Below are 15311 nucleotides of genomic sequence, written 5' to 3' on the forward strand. Positions count from 1 at the left end.
GTGTTCTTGTCGTTTTTCAACATTCGAGCAGATGGAAACAACCACCACCTACAAAAAGCTCATGTGTTGTTGCTCCTCAAATGATTTATTCTTATAAAAGTGAAATTTAATAAATTCTTATGTGCTGGTTTTGGGTTAATAATAATAATTAGTTCACTTGCTGCTTGTCATAACAGCAGCCACAATGTGTGATTTAATTCTTCCTCACATCAGATAAGCTGTGAAGTTGATGTCAATGAGTCGAGGCATAAAATTACCACACGTTTACCATTCAGAATATTAGCATGTAGGAAAATCAAATCACTCTAAGCTGCTTCTACTGAGTGACACTGTACTGAGACTCTCTGCAGGCTTTTTAGTCCACCTTGTATTATTACTTTTCTGAAATGATGCACACAGAACAGAGGAAAGCAAGAAAACTCTCACAGCTCCAGATGCATTTCGGTTCATATCTCTTCTTATTAAAACAGTTTTTATTAATTTAACCTCTATTAAAATTAAATCAGAAGAAAAATCAGAACACAGCAGAAGAAGCGAAAATAAACAATAGATTATGGAATGTACTTCAGTAAAGAAAATAAAAGCTCCAGCTGGTCCAAGATGGGGGCTTTATTTCAACCACAGTCAAATAAAGCACCACTTTTTTATATATTCATATATATATAAAGATATTTATATATATATTTATATCGTTTTCATATACACCTTCAGGCAATGACTAGAGAGGATTCTTTACAGAATCAAGTTTCATGTGGTTCTCTTAATTTACAGGTAAACTTAGTTTCTGGATAATTAAACCACAGAAAAACTCAAGGCAACTTTCTTTTGCCTCGTTTATAAAGTACAAAACTGGCACAGAGGACGACCGTTTTTATACACAGTAAAAATGCAATAAAATTAAATTACATACAGAGGAGACAAAAGTTCTGTAAACCTTCCCCCGTTACAGCAAACCTAAAACAAATAAAATCACTTTCCAAAACAAATTCAAATCAGTATAAAACACGCACACACACAAAAAAAACAACTAAACAAAATCTTTTTTTGCCCTTTGAAAAAAATGTGCTGTAGCTTTTGTACGACTTGTTCTGTTTTTCTTTTTGTCAAACGATGGGGCCGGCTGCGAGTGAAATCTTGTAGAGTTTTATAGAGCAAACAACACGGCGGGAACCACTGAAGCTGGAAAAACCGGCCGACTGAACATCAGCAGAAGGCAACGAACAGCAGCAGAGAAACAGCAGAAGAAGAAGTAACTGAAAAACCAGGAAAAGGTCCATTTCCTCTGAGAATAATTCCATCAGATTTCAGAGAGAGTAAAATTTAAAAGAAAAAAAGTTTAGTTGAATATCTCATGGTGGCTGTGAGTTGATTATGTCATGAAGAGGGTGGGCCTTTACCAGACAATTTGGTAACTATGGCGATGGTGGCTTCCACTGTCCGGTACAGCATGTCCAGCATGTCAGGTGGGGGGCCAGCATTCGGAAACACCTGCGAGGAGGTGTGGCCACCGCCATCTGCCCCCTCCCCCGCCAACCCGATGGCTGCTGGGAAGGCGGTGTCCTCTGAGAGCGTCGCAGCGGAACTGCTGCTGGGCACAGAGCCCGCCTCCTTCTCTTCCTTCGCCTCCTCTAAGGAGCTGGACAGTGCCTCACCTCTCCTCCCCTCCCGCTGCTCTGTCTGTTCCTCCTGCTCTTCACCTGCCGTGCCATGTAGTGGCAGTTCAGGCTCCTCCCCTTGCCCAAATCCCTCCCCTGCTTCCTGCAGCAGGGAGGAAGAGGAGGAAAAGAATGAGGAAGATGATGATGAAGAGGCCTCCATCTTCTCCTCTTTGGGGGATGAGTCCAGGTTTCCAGATGAGGCAGGAGTGGGGTCAGGGGAGGGTGGATCCTGCTCGGTGCCCGGGTCAATCAAAGAGGAGGAGTCTCGTGTCTCAGTGTCTGAGGTGCTGGTGGGTGTCAGCGCCTCCTGGTGGTCAGGTTTCGACTCACTGCAAGGTGGGAGGACGGAGGAAGAGGAGGTGGAGGCCACACAGGGTGGTGCTGCAGCATCTCCAACTCTGTCGTCCTCACTGCTCACCCTCCTTCGCTTCACTGGGGTCGCCCCTTCGTCCTCAGCTGACAGAAACACACACGCAGTCAGAAGATAGTTCTAACACCAATTACTTCCAAGGTGCACAGAGTGTGAGTGTGCTGTACCTTTGGCCTTAAGGTCCTTGGCCTCGAGCTCCAGAGCACTGCGCTGCTGGACACAAACACGACAACGACCCAGCAGTTCCTGGAGGGCCGGGCAGAGAGCCGGGTCAACAGCCTGAGGCGGTTGGACAGACAGCAGCAACACCAGCGCCCTTAGGTCCTGATACACAGTGAGAGAGACAGAATTAGAGATTAAAGACTGAATCAGAACAGGAAGAAAGACCTCGGCATGAGGATTGTTTCATGTGTGTTCGTACAGCATTGAGGAGGCCGCTGGTCTTGTTGAGTTCTACGCGATGAGCTGCCAGTTCAGGCTGCAAGCTGCTCTGCTCACTTAGCAGGTTGGTCACCAAAACACCGATCAGGTTGGAGCAGCTGGGAGCAGACAGTACCTGAACCTACACAGATGCAACTTTTCTGTTAGTTGATTAAAAATGGAAACAAGACGACATCATCTGAAAAACTTCAATTAGTTGTACCTTGTGCAGAAAGCAGGTGAGGAAGGAGTATGCCAGGTTGTTGTTGAGAAATGTCCTTTCATCCATCAGGATACATTTGATGTACTCGCTGAAGGCTGGATCTTCACACAGCAGCTTCACACAAGTTTTAGCCATCGCAGACTGAAAGACCAGCAACATGACCATGACTCACAACCAGTGTCTAATAACAAGGCTTGATGGCAACAATCAATGATGAGCTGTACCTGTGCCTGACAGAGCTCTGTCCACAATTTGGGGAAGAGTGCCAGATGAAGAGGAAGTCCTTCATACGCTATCAGCACACCTGAGAAAGAATCAGTGTTCATTTTTGGAGCATCAATTTAAATCCATTTGATATGTTTTTAGGTGCGAATACATACTTAGTTTGACCAGTGTGTCTGTGAATTTCTCACAGTTGATGGCAACGCGACACAGCAAGTGAATGAACTGGTGGTAGGACAGGAAGTAATCCAGTAGCATCCGGTCATACACCTCATCTTTACCCTGACAGCCACACACACACACACAGACTTTACTGACAGCATCAAGTAAATCACACAGCTTTCATGTGTGTCAATGTGTGGACGAACAGTGCAGATAAACCCGTCGGCACACAGCGGATGGCGTGACAGAGGTGAACGCACCTTTCTACTCTCCACCAGTGAGGGCAGCAGGCACATGTTGAGCTCCGGTCTCGGAGGTCGAATGTTGTTCTTGGCTCCCATCAGCTTTATGTTCTCTCTGCAGGGGAGGTAGGGGCCAAACGACACTGTGGACGGACAAGCCGGGAGGCATTTAAAACAGTTCAATAAATCTGTTTATAGAGTCTAAATTTACATTATTCTTTATGATACTTTTAGAAAAGAACTAAATTGGAAAGCAGTCAGACTAAGTCTGAGGAGATTAACATACAGTTTATAGTTCACTCCAGAAAACATCATCTTTTAAGAACTGAGAGAGATCAAAGACTGAAAAATAAAACCAACATTCAGTTCCACTATTGTTACTTGAAAGCAAACCAAAGTCCCGAGAGAAATCATTTAAAGAAGGGTATTATTGTGGTTTCAAAGAATTATAATAAATATGATTATCCATCCGGCTTCCAATGTTCCTGTCCGTCTTGTGAATTTTATCCACAAAAATTAGTATATGTGGTAAAAAGCAGGCATGAGGACAAAGATGGCTGATGGATAGATGAGGAAGGAGACATACTGGGGATGTTGCTGTGGTGGTAGGTGCAGTGGTTATGCTGTAAGAATGGGACCAGAGTGTGCAGGAAGTCATGTGGACTCAGCAGAACAAGTTCCTTCAGCACATCTGAAACAAGCAGAACAACATGTTACAGAAGCTGTATTAAGACTTAATACAGTCAGGAAATCAGCCGCACATCTGTGCTTTATCAGTAAATTTGGTGCAACAGTAAAATACTGAGAACAAAAAAAACTTTAGACTTATTTAGTCTTACAAACATAACTCCAAATGTGGAGAAGAATATAGTTACTTGGATTGTATAGTGAATGTAACCGTGAAAGACTGTTACCCAGGCAGGCGTTGCGGAGCTCAGGAGGGCTGTAGGAGTTGAGGAGTGTCAGCAGCTTGTGGGCGAAGTCTATCCTCTCCTGCCACTGGATCAGAGCCTGCTTCACATCTGTGCAGATACAAAACAAATCAGCTCAGCACCTGCAGGAAAATACATCTGCACATACCACTGCAGCAGGGTTTGCCGAGTTAAGACAACATGAAGGAATACTCTCACTGCAAACACACGCTGCAATGTTCCTGAGGTGCCACACTCTGCTTTGAATCTCTCCAGCATACTGTGGACAAAATGTGATGCTCTGCTACAAATCGTAACCTCCAGTATATATCAGCCATAAAACAAGCCTCCCAGCGAGGCACTCTGACCTTTGCGCTGCAGGTATGGCCGAGTGGCTTTCAGGACAGACAGGAAAATAGAAAGCAGCTCCACCAGGTCTCCTGTGACGTGGCATGCCGTCGCCTCATGGTACATCATGTGAAGAGTGTTAAAGGACTGCAGGGGACAGACAGAGATCATTCATAAAGAGTACAGGTTTATTCAATGTTTGACAGTCTGGTGTAAAGGAGATCCTGATCACACCTCAGTCATGAGGATGAGTCCTCTGTTGAAGACCACCAGCAGTCGGTCCTCGTCATTCTCCAGCAGAACTCTGAAGGCACTGAGAAAAGCAGCAAGTCATTTAGAAACATACTATAAGCTCCTGGACGAGCCAGTATACAATTTTCCACACAACACTTGTATGTTTATGTGTTTGTGTACGGACCTGATAAGAGTAGTCCAGCAGGAGCGTCCGTCCAGGCAGCGCAGATAGCAGCTGATGGTGGTTTTCTTAAACTGTTTCACATCCTCCACCTCTTCTTCCCTCATGTCAGCACGCTGTGCCACAAACAGCTGCATCAGGTTGAACAGCTCCTCCACCGCCTGCAGAGGGCATCACACAGGCGTTATGTGCGTGTTACTGTGTGGATTTTTTTCTTTTTTAATCCAGATTAGTGCAAACAAATGTCCACTCACCCCCGGATACTGGCTAGCATGTGGTGTCAGGTTCTTGAAGGCCCACTGAATGTTTTGGTGCGAAGCCAACTGGCGAGTGAAAGTGGGCGATTGCTCGCAGCACATGCGCAGGATCCCGTAATAGGCGGGCAGCATGCCACGGTTGAAGAGCACCACCTCCTGGTCATCGTGGTCTGCCAGGATGTAGTTGAAGGCGATGTTCTTGGTCACCACCGGATTCTGCACAACCAGCCGGACGTTCTCTGGACAGTCCACGCACACATTGTACCAGAAGGAAAGCAGAGCCTGCTTGTTGTGGTTGGTGGCAATGGCTGGCTCTGACAGTTTAGGCTATAAAACAGAAAAGAGAACACATCCATGAGAGCGGTTCATCATTATGAACAATGGTAAAAGAAACACAAACCTGGAAGAGGTTCCAGAGGTCCATGAAGTATCCAGAGAACATGAGCTTCTCTGTCTTGGAGATGAGGCAGTAGGTCATGAAACTGAAGTACTGCACCAGCTTGGTGGTTCCGTGAACGCTGGCATCCACATACAGCTTGGCACGACCCAGCAGCCCCAGAAGCAGGTTATAGACCTGGTGCAGGACCACAGTGGTGTCGGGTGACAATGGCAGCTCACGGGTCGGCAAGTGGAGGGAGCGGGTGGAACGAAACATTTGACGGAAGGAGTTGCTGGGGATGAGGGAGACCAAGAGGTAGGCAGCCGCTGGAGAGAGGGGAGACGGGTTCAGTCAAACAGAAGCACTGATCACTTTCACCGCTGAGAGCAAAACTACAACATGTGCCAAACAGTTAATATCCAGATCGAGACTGTGCCGTGGTTCTTACATGTGCGGACTCTAGGATAGTTGTGTGCCAGCAGGAACCGTTCCACCCAGTTCTCCATGTTCTGCAGCACCCAGCTGTGTGCCAGTTTGTTCCTGGGAGTCTGGACGGCCAGCCAGTCCAAACACTGGGACGGATTGTACTCGATCACCTGACGGAGCGCACACAAATTTTAGATACAAGAAATTTGTCATGAGCACTGCTAAGAAACATCTGTGTTTATTATTAATGCTACTATCTTCTATTAAGTATTGGCTTGAAAGAACACCAGTATAAGCTAAGAATAACTAGATTTTTTTAGGTCTGACTGTTCCACCAATAGGGTATAATCACTGTGTTGATGCTGCTTTATTTTTTCTTTCATTTATTTAAAAGCCGACTCAGAAGACGTTTATTTCATTTCATGTTAGAGAAATCTGTATTCAGGTTTCCAAAACCTGGACGAGAGTGTTTAGCACAGCTTTCCTGCTGATCACTAGGCAATGTTCCTCACATGCTACATTTACTGTCTATTCAACTTAACAATATGCAATAGTAGAATCTGGTATGGATTTCCTTCTGAAACTTTATCTACCTCCCAGATTCTCTGGAGGATGTAGGAGGCGAAAGAGGGCATCCCTGGGGGTCCACCTGCAAACTCCATCAACATTGTGAGCAGCTTGAAGAAAGGATTAGCAGCCTGATGAAAAGGGAGGGAAATGTATCTTTAGAATGAGACAAAATACAAATGAGAAGAAAAAAAAAACAGTGATATATATATATATATATATATATATATATATATATATATATATATATATAAAATCTGCTTACCTCAGGAGTCAACTTTGCAATGGAGGTGAAAAGCATTGAGACAATCTACAGAGATGAATTACACGGTCAACGTTAGAAAATCATCTGTACTGTAAATGCTGCTGTTGTGCAAATGTGCAGGTGCCAAAATAAATGGCACACAGTAAAAGTCAGCTGGTTTCCTTAAACCTACGTGTTCGGCCAGTCGATTGTTATAGCGACAGAGACTGAAGATGAGGTTGCAGGTCTGTCTGATGTTGATGCCATCTCTGATGTGCTGGAAGAGAAAGGGGAAGCCCTTCCCCCCCGTCAGGGCTGCCATGTCACTCTGAGATAGAGTCAGATGTCTGCACAGGAACGAAGCAGAAATGTATTTTGAATGCACATCTAGAATTTAAACAAGAACAATATTTGTGTGTTTGTATCCCGCCTGCGTCCTGTGATCATACCTCTCAGAGCGAGACTGCTCCACCAGCAGAGCAATGAGTGCGATCATCTTCTCCAGAGCTGCAGGACGATATTTCTCCTCAGCCAAAGACAAAATGTCCTCCTCCTCATCCTCCTCCTCTCCTTCCTCCTCGGACAGCACCTCCACCTGAGGCTGAGGGAGTGCATTTATCATTTGCTCTGTTCATTATGCTGCCTTTATCTTGTCAATCATTAATGTACGACAGCAAGTAAAAAGCATATAAAGAAAAAGTACCACTTAGATAACCATACACAAAACGGTGTGTAAACCTACATTCTCTGGGCCTTTGGTTCCCATGTAGAAATGCACCATGATGGAGATGGCTTGTAGTGACAACAGGAACTGACTCTGTGAACACAGTCAAACACATTAACTAAATGAAAAAAACAACGTCTTACTGTCTTAGAGATCTGGCCATATGAGACACTGACCTCCTCCTCTCCCATCTTGGCAAACTCATAGAGAAAAGCGAAGTACTCGGTCAGGTGTTTGCTGTGTGGCTTGACACCGTGCTCCATGATGGACAGGAGGGTCTTAACAAAGCGAGTGACGCAGGATCTGCTGCCAATATCCTCCACCGGACCATCCATGTCGTCAGAGCTGAACAGAGGATGAGAAAGCTGTTTACAGGTGTGTCAGAGATTGAGCCCAGTCCTACACGTCTCCACTCTTAGCTGCTGTCCTTAATGCATGTAGCAAACTAAACTGAACTTTGAGTCGGTTTCAGGTATGTGGAGCTGAAAATCTTTCTCAGAGTCTCAGTGTGCAGAGACACCGAGTGACACTCAGCTCCTGTCTGGATCTCTGTTGCCAACTGATTTCAGACACAACACTGTGTTTGTGCTGCACACCTCTAATGGCACCATCAAATTACAAAGTTATTTTGTTCATCAATACATTATAATTCCTTTCATAGCTATTTAGACTTATGTAAAATGATTTCATATACTGTACACATATTTTAATATAATACACTAACAAAGTGATAGCAAGTTTTGAGGATTTAATACTTAAAAATAAATAAATAAATGTGTGACATATACCCGTCCTCCATGCCAGGTTGCAGGTAGAGATGAGCATGAACCGGCCGCAGCCTCTGGATGACATGAATACACAACCTCTGGAACATCTGGAACACAAAAGCAACGTTTTTCTGACACGAGACAATATGTAATAGTAAATAGAACTAATTAGTTTTAGTTTTAATAGCGCTGTTTAATGTATATTTTGTTTATGTTATTACACAAATAACAGTAACTGACCTGTCTAACAATCTGATTGGGACATTTTATGAGGATCTGCATTGGCCACCAGTTATCATCGGCCATTCGATCCAAAAACCACTGAAAAAAAACAACACAAATCATCACTGAGCATCCAACACTCAACACAAAACCGTTTGATTTGTAGAGTTCAAAATAACACTGAATCTTTTAAAGGTCAGACCTCGCAGGCAGCCTGGCTGTTGTTGAACTGTTTGGTAAGCAGTTCAATCCACTGCAGCATGGTAGGCTGGAGGTATCAGAGACACACGTCAGTTAGCTTCTGAACCAGAGTCACAAACAGACTAACAGTAGTTAGAATGAACATGTAACAGTGAAATATACATTACCTTCTCCTTGGAGTGAATGAAAGTCTCAAGGACGAACGATGTGCTGAGCTGTAGATGACAGAAAGCAAAAGAATATAGCTTATGTGACAGCATGAAACCTCAACTACATCTTATTAGGAATTTTAAGGATTTTAGTGAAAATTAAAATTGAAAATATGAGTAATCCTATACTATTTCTCACCTTGGCAGTCATGAGGGAGACTGCTTTGGGGTCTGGTAGAGTGCTGGGGATGCTGCTGCAGAGCTGCCACATGAACCTGAAAAAGTAACATAATAATATTAAACTCATCATGGAAGAATTAGCGCTGATTATACAAAGACTGACAGGAGTTCAACAAAATGTGTTTCTCACCCGAAATAGGTGTGCTCAAATATGTTTTTGTCCTGCAGAAACTGCATGTTGTCATGCCAAATCCACTGAAAGATACAGACAGAAATATGTGAGACTTGAACGTCTACTTATGTCTACAATATTTAAGTTGAGAAAGAAGACCCACAGTACCTCAAGTAGATCAGGAGAGACATCAAAACTAAAGTCTTTCCCATTCTCCTCCTCCAGCTCCACTCTCTTGTAAAACAGCATGTAGGCACTGTGTGTCTGAAAGTACCATTGACAGTTCAATGTCAGCTGAACCACACATTATCACTGAAAGACACAAGAGCAGGTGGGACAGCAGCTTCTTACCTTCTCAAAGGAGAAGTCCATAAACTTGTCAGTGACAGAGTCGTAGGTTTTAGTCTGAAAGAGAAAGACGATAGAAAATCAAAGGTGACGGACTGAATGAAGTGGGAGTATTTGTTATTACATGGCAGCAACCTCCTACCGTCATCTCTCCACCGAAGCATTCAGATGCCAGCTGAGCCGAGTCGAAAGGCTTCACCTCTGCATCGTTAAACAGGTACCTGCAAATGGTTTGCCATGTTTTACACACAAGAAACTTAAAACTAAACTAAAATAAGCCTTCAAAGGTTATCTGCCCTCACCATTTGTTGTTCTTGTAGGCGTGTGGGTTTACGATGTCCCTGATAAAGCTGTAATAATGTCCGCCATCGGCTGTTCCCGTGTGCACAGTGACGCCGATGAGGTCATATTCATAGCTCTCTGTGACCGTTGACTCTCCTTCCTCCCGAAAACCTTCAGGCCATAACACACGCACATTACTCCAATTACTAAAATGCCCCCATTTATTTTAAATATATTTATTCACTATAGTATGTTGTGACAAACCTTCCTTGCGCTCTCCTTTGCCCATGAGGAAATCCTCAGTGTAAGGTGTCATATCAAGGCGTAGGGGGAAGGAGAAGTGTGTGTTGACCTTCTCTTTCATCATGGTCACCATGTTGAACGTGTATCTCATGGTGTTGAAGCTCAGGATGCGTGGCAGCTTTTTGAAACAGGCTCTGTGTGAAGAGCGGAAAACAGATTAGATAGATTTCTTTGTTTGTTTACATTTACATTTTAAACATTTAAAATTCGTTCCAACCTTTTCTCTGCGCGGACCTTCTTGCCACACTGGGAGCAGGTGTACATGTTGTCTCCCTCTAGAGTGTCCTTGATGGTCACTTCATCCAACGACTCCTGGAAAGGGAGAACAGGACAAAGAATCTTCACGTAAGTCTGGAGTGCAAGTCACACTACTATTCAAACAAATCTGTCAGGGACCACAGTAACGAAAACTTCAAAGTCCACTGTGGCCTTTGTTATAAATTGTATCAAGACACTTCAAGAAACTCTCCTATACTAGAAAAAAGAAGTTAGGACTATGAAGATACAGAAGATTCTGAAAAATGCCAAAACACATGCACCTGCCAGAAGATACAAGAAAAAGACAGGCTCGTTAGCAACTATGCAAAAAACCTCTACTCTGTTGAGTCTGACTTGTCTCCAAAGACCTGTGCTGGTCCAGCTGTTGTTCAACAAGCTAATTCTCTGGTAAGATTGTTCCAGCAGAGACCACAATAGACTAATTAACACTCACGTAGATGTTCTTCATATCAGCCACTTGGCACCTGACGGTGTAAAACTCCTCTGCAGTCTGACTGACGTGGTCACAGTCCTGTCGGAAACAGAACAAATCTTCACTCACATACAATTTACCACCAGCTACAACAGTCATTCATTTTAACAGTGAATATGTTTCTTTTAAAATGAGTCTCCTTAAACTCACCAGAGAAACCACATTGTTAGTGATGACGCCTCCAAACAGAGTCTTGACTGTGTTTTTCTGAGTCAAAAAAAATAAATAAGAATCACATATGTATTCAAAGTATGACACAATAAAACTATAAATACAAACTACATTTATTCAGGTTACTATTTGTACAACCTTTGATAGTGTGTATCTTGTCTTGTCTTGCACATGTATTACACATATATATATATAAAATCCCATGTCATCCATACTGAGTGTGTGCATGTTTGTGTTAGTGTGTACCAGCTCCTGGGACATCTCTTCTATCTTGGTGATGAGGTCAGTGAAGAACTCAGTCATGTCTTTCTGCTCGCCAGTGTTAAGAGGCTGTTTGTCCATTGTGTACGTTTTACAAAATGGCCGGGGGTTGTATGCTTTCCTTTCACTCTCCTGAAAACACACACACAGACAAAGATTGGCGGTTTACTTCACAATAATTTCCGACTTCCCTACTTTAAGCATATTGATAAGCCTATTTAAACTCACCATCAGATATGTGAACATCTTCTGCAGTTCCAGCAGTGTTGTCTTGTGTTTGATATCCTCAGCATACTGCAGACGCACAAACAGGATGAGCCATATTTCAAATGTCATTTCAAATTTCCATGTTCTCTCTTCTGTCTTACAGGTACTAACCTTGGCTGTAAAGACTGCTTGGCGGGCCTCAGGGATCATGTAGAGCTGCTGGATGGTGGAGGCCAAGTAACAGGTCGCTCCCAGGTTGGTCAAACCCACAAAGCGGCACTCGGCCCGAACGTCATCGTGGGGCCAGTAGTCCCACTTGTAGGGGGCATGAGAGGCTGGAGGAAAAACACATTTTCAGCATGGCTGTTTCAATAGTTTGCTTTCTACATAATTACATTCCTACAGGTTTGTCCCAGTGTCTCCTGCACAAATCCCACTTGTGGGAGAGTAGCTTGTAGAAACTGACTGGATTCAATGTAGCAAAGCTCAAATTGAGTCAGATAACTGTCCCAGAGGACTCCTGACACAGAGTGTAGCTTGCAGATATGTTTTGTAGATAAACTACCAACGAAACGTTTATCAAGCACTTAATGCTACTAAATGATCTAAATTATCATGTTGCTCTGTGTCTCTTGCTAGGTACAATGACCTTCAGAAAGAATCTCCTAACAAACATATTATGAGATGTAAATCCTAAATCACCCTCACCCTGCATGTGCTGTGACATGACCCAGTTGTGGAGCAGCCGGTAGTTTTCCACAGAGCCCTTCACAGTCTCCACGAGCAGGTCATAGGCAGCGGCCCTGGCAGCGTGGGACTTGCACTTTGGCTGAGCACGGTCTGCTAGGCTGGGGAGGAGGAAGAGAAGGTTGTAGACGTCACGCAGGAACTCCTGCCCCTCACGGGAGAACTTGAAGGGAGGTTTGTGTTTGAGGACACTGGTGGCGAGACGCAGTAGGCCTGTCAGCCCATCGTCTTCGATGGTCCCATCCTGCTGGTCCAGGATCTCACGGCTAGAGGAGAGGAACCAAAATTTTTAAATTATTAAATAAAAGATTGATTTAAAATCAATGATTTATAAACATTATTATTTAGCATGTAGAAATTTGCAGTTGTGTCTGTGTTCAGTCTAACCTCCTGATGCAGTCAGCGAGGTGTCGGGCGAGAGCATCCAGGTCCAGCAGAGTGGTCTGCATCGAGCCAGCCAGCGACAGAGAGGGAGAGACCTTCTGTGAGTTCAAACAGATCAATGCTAGCAACCGTTCGATACAAAAAACAGAGAGATTCTAAACCTATAAACTTTGGCTACATATCAGTATGATCATCAGTTCTGTGGTTTGATGTTCCCACCTGGCTGGCGTCTTTAACATGGATGTTATCGATGAGTTTGCAAAGCAGCCAGAAGTACTCCTTACACCCCGTCCTGAGCAGGGGCTCCTCCTCATAGTCCTCCACCTGCAAGTACAATTGATTAAATCCTTGTCAATAAAAGAGCACACATATTTTTTAAACAGAAGCAGCTCTATATATATATACGTGTCCCAGTGTTTCCAGAGAGACAAACTGCATTCAATGTAGCAAAACTTAAACTGAGTCAAATCATCATCCCGGAGGACTACAGCCCCAGAGTGTAGCTTGGAGGGAGCAAGCCCACCTGCATGCATGTTTAATGTGTGCTAAGAGGGTTAGCATGGGTGCATGTTTGTATGTGTGTGAGACGCACCCTCAGTGGTTTGAGGGCTTGTGCGTCGGGCAGGAACTTGAGCAGCGTGGAGGCGGCGAGCAGCAGAAAGGATCTGTTGATGGACTCTCCTCCTTCCAAACCAGACAGGGAGAGCTTGTAGAGGCCGTTACATGCCTCATGCCTCACTGCCGGCTAAAAACAAAACAAAAATCAACCATACACAGCAACAGATGTAAATGACATATTTAACTTTATATTTATATTATAGGTTAGTTCATCTTTTTGCCTGGTTAGAAATTACAAGTTCAACCATTCTTCTCAAGGTCATGACAGATATTTTTCTCGAGTCTAATAATTTGCCACAAAAAAATCTTGCAAAATTGTTGGGACCAGCTCACCTCAGGCACCAACAGGGCGAGTTTCTTCAGCCAGTCATGGAGGTGATCACTGTCAGCCAGACTGGACTTCACTGTGGACGAGCAGTGAGCCCAGCTCACCAGCAGCCACATGGAGTAGTGAGTCACTGTAAAGAAAACTCATGTCAGGTTCCAGACATAAATAATGACCGTTTTCTTCTGGCAGATGAGTTGTTCATCCTTTAAGTATTTTACTATTATCAATGTCCCAACATTTCTTCATAAATTCTCACCTTCATGCCGTGACCTGTGGTCAGACTGAGCCTTTAAAACTCTGTAAAACGAAGTGTCACATGTAAATGATCCTTGCTGTGTCAGCTAGTTAAAAAATGACTTTTTGAATTTTTGTGTAGCATACCTGTGTGCAAGGTTGTCATAGGTGTAGGCCACGTTGATCAAACGCTGGATCAGGTTGGTGCCTTGAACTAGACTGAGGAACACCTGTGACCCAACAGACAGATCAGCTGATGATCAACTCCCAGAACTCAGAGCTATCATTTCTGCTGCACAGCCCTGTGTAGTTTTATATTTACCTCAGTCAGTCGAGGGATGTGCAGACCCTTCCCATGATCTACTGTGGATTTTCGGGATTTGCCTGGCCATGCACGTTTCCGCTGGCTGTCGGCGAGGCCGGACCAAGAGAAGACATCATGATAGGCCAGGTCTAGGTCTGCAGGGTCTACAGCAAACTGGCAGATCAGCTTCAGCAAGCAGGCCAAGCAGTCCAGCAGCCACTGCAGATGGGGACAGGAGGGTGTGAGCAATACACCTTTAAAGAAGGTTTGACAAAATAATAATAAAGTTTATTTTTTTGATTTCCTCACCACAGTCCAGGACTCCTGGTCTTTGGGTTCAAGGATACCAGAATTGAAGATCTCAAGGAGCAGTTGCAGACCTCCAGATGAAACAAACTGAAAAAAGGACAGGAGTGTTTAGTGCAAAAACATAGTTTGAACATTTTGCACTGTGGTTCCAGTGATGTACTGTGTACCTTGCAACTCCAGGTGTTCTTGCTGTTTTCTATCTGATCCTCACTGGAATCGTCTGAGTCTGGGTAAAGGTCACTGTAGCTGCCCTGGAAGATTGAGGGTTAAACACACATGACAAACAAGAACCACATAATAAAATGTTGTAATCTTACATTCTATTTTTGGCTTCATCAGGAACATATTTTTGTCTTTATGCATATTTTTATATACACAAATATATAAAAACCAAAAAAAACATTAAACATGAAGTCTCATGTGCGTCACGTACAGTTGACTCTCGGTGGATGCGCCGGTTGGGTTTGCCCAGAGCCTCAATAATTTCCAGAGCGTACAGCAGCTTGTGTGGACTTTTAATCCTCAGCAGCTCCTTCCAGCACAAACCTTCCCCATTCTATGAACACACAAACTTGAGTTATTCACAACATTCCACTCTGCAAGTGAGTGCCGAGTGTGGTGACTGACCGTGTCATCTGAAATGTTCTGAAAGGCCTGCAGCATCTTGGGACACGTAGGAAGAAGCATCAACAGCTCCCAAACACGACGTGACAGATTCTCTGCATGAAGATGAAGCTCCTCACAGCGTGTACTCTGGATTTAAAAAAAACAAAAAACGTATGTTACATTGTCTCTCTCTCGTAAC

At 43.9% G+C, this 15311-nt stretch overlaps 1 protein-coding gene across 4 annotated transcripts in view; it reads right to left on the bottom strand.

Moving 5' to 3' along the window:
• Positions 1-591: 591 nt before the first annotated feature.
• Positions 592-15311, bottom strand: part of LOC114438505 (ubiquitin carboxyl-terminal hydrolase 34-like) — a 33737-nt gene continuing 19017 nt past the window's right edge. For 2 of the 4 annotated variants that reach the window (XM_028409950.1, XM_028409941.1), the window contains exons 29-78: positions 15134-15259; positions 14940-15062; positions 14674-14757; positions 14507-14593; positions 14216-14416; positions 14041-14123; positions 13916-13956; positions 13665-13789; positions 13306-13458; positions 12933-13037; positions 12717-12772; positions 12291-12595; positions 11754-11917; positions 11604-11669; positions 11361-11507; positions 11094-11150; positions 10905-10982; positions 10410-10504; positions 10154-10326; positions 9910-10060; positions 9750-9828; positions 9611-9664; positions 9428-9523; positions 9278-9342; positions 9107-9182; positions 8926-8973; positions 8760-8825; positions 8576-8656; positions 8357-8442; positions 7745-7913; positions 7587-7661; positions 7294-7445; positions 7038-7191; positions 6866-6910; positions 6627-6731; positions 6056-6203; positions 5629-5933; positions 5226-5555; positions 4975-5132; positions 4791-4869; positions 4577-4703; positions 4212-4319; positions 3884-3988; positions 3316-3440; positions 3052-3175; positions 2896-2975; positions 2672-2812; positions 2450-2590; positions 2196-2352; positions 592-2114 (exon numbers count right to left, since the gene is read on the bottom strand). In XM_028409950.1, coding sequence (XP_028265751.1) covers positions 1375-2114; positions 2196-2352; positions 2450-2590; positions 2672-2812; positions 2896-2975; positions 3052-3175; positions 3316-3440; positions 3884-3988; positions 4212-4319; positions 4577-4703; positions 4791-4869; positions 4975-5132; positions 5226-5555; positions 5629-5933; positions 6056-6203; positions 6627-6731; positions 6866-6910; positions 7038-7191; positions 7294-7445; positions 7587-7661; positions 7745-7913; positions 8357-8442; positions 8576-8656; positions 8760-8825; positions 8926-8973; positions 9107-9182; positions 9278-9342; positions 9428-9523; positions 9611-9664; positions 9750-9828; positions 9910-10060; positions 10154-10326; positions 10410-10504; positions 10905-10982; positions 11094-11150; positions 11361-11507; positions 11604-11669; positions 11754-11917; positions 12291-12595; positions 12717-12772; positions 12933-13037; positions 13306-13458; positions 13665-13789; positions 13916-13956; positions 14041-14123; positions 14216-14416; positions 14507-14593; positions 14674-14757; positions 14940-15062; positions 15134-15259 — 6639 coding nt within the window. In that variant the 3' untranslated portion in view covers positions 592-1374. Of the gene's footprint in view, positions 2115-2195; positions 2353-2449; positions 2591-2671; positions 2813-2895; positions 2976-3051; positions 3176-3315; positions 3441-3883; positions 3989-4211; positions 4320-4576; positions 4704-4790; positions 4870-4974; positions 5133-5225; positions 5556-5628; positions 5934-6055; positions 6204-6626; positions 6732-6865; positions 6911-7037; positions 7192-7293; positions 7446-7586; positions 7662-7744; positions 7914-8356; positions 8443-8575; positions 8657-8759; positions 8826-8925; positions 8974-9106; positions 9183-9277; positions 9343-9427; positions 9524-9610; positions 9665-9749; positions 9829-9909; positions 10061-10153; positions 10327-10409; positions 10505-10904; positions 10983-11093; positions 11151-11360; positions 11508-11603; positions 11670-11753; positions 11918-12290; positions 12596-12716; positions 12812-12932; positions 13038-13305; positions 13459-13664; positions 13790-13915; positions 13957-14040; positions 14124-14215; positions 14417-14506; positions 14594-14673; positions 14758-14939; positions 15063-15133; positions 15260-15311 lie in introns of all 4 variants that reach the window. The other 2 variants (XM_028409925.1, XM_028409933.1) reach the window with 2 other exon arrangements.

Source organism: Parambassis ranga, chromosome 1, assembly GCF_900634625.1.
Source record: "Parambassis ranga chromosome 1, fParRan2.1, whole genome shotgun sequence".
NCBI lineage: Eukaryota > Metazoa > Chordata > Actinopteri > Ambassidae > Parambassis > Parambassis ranga.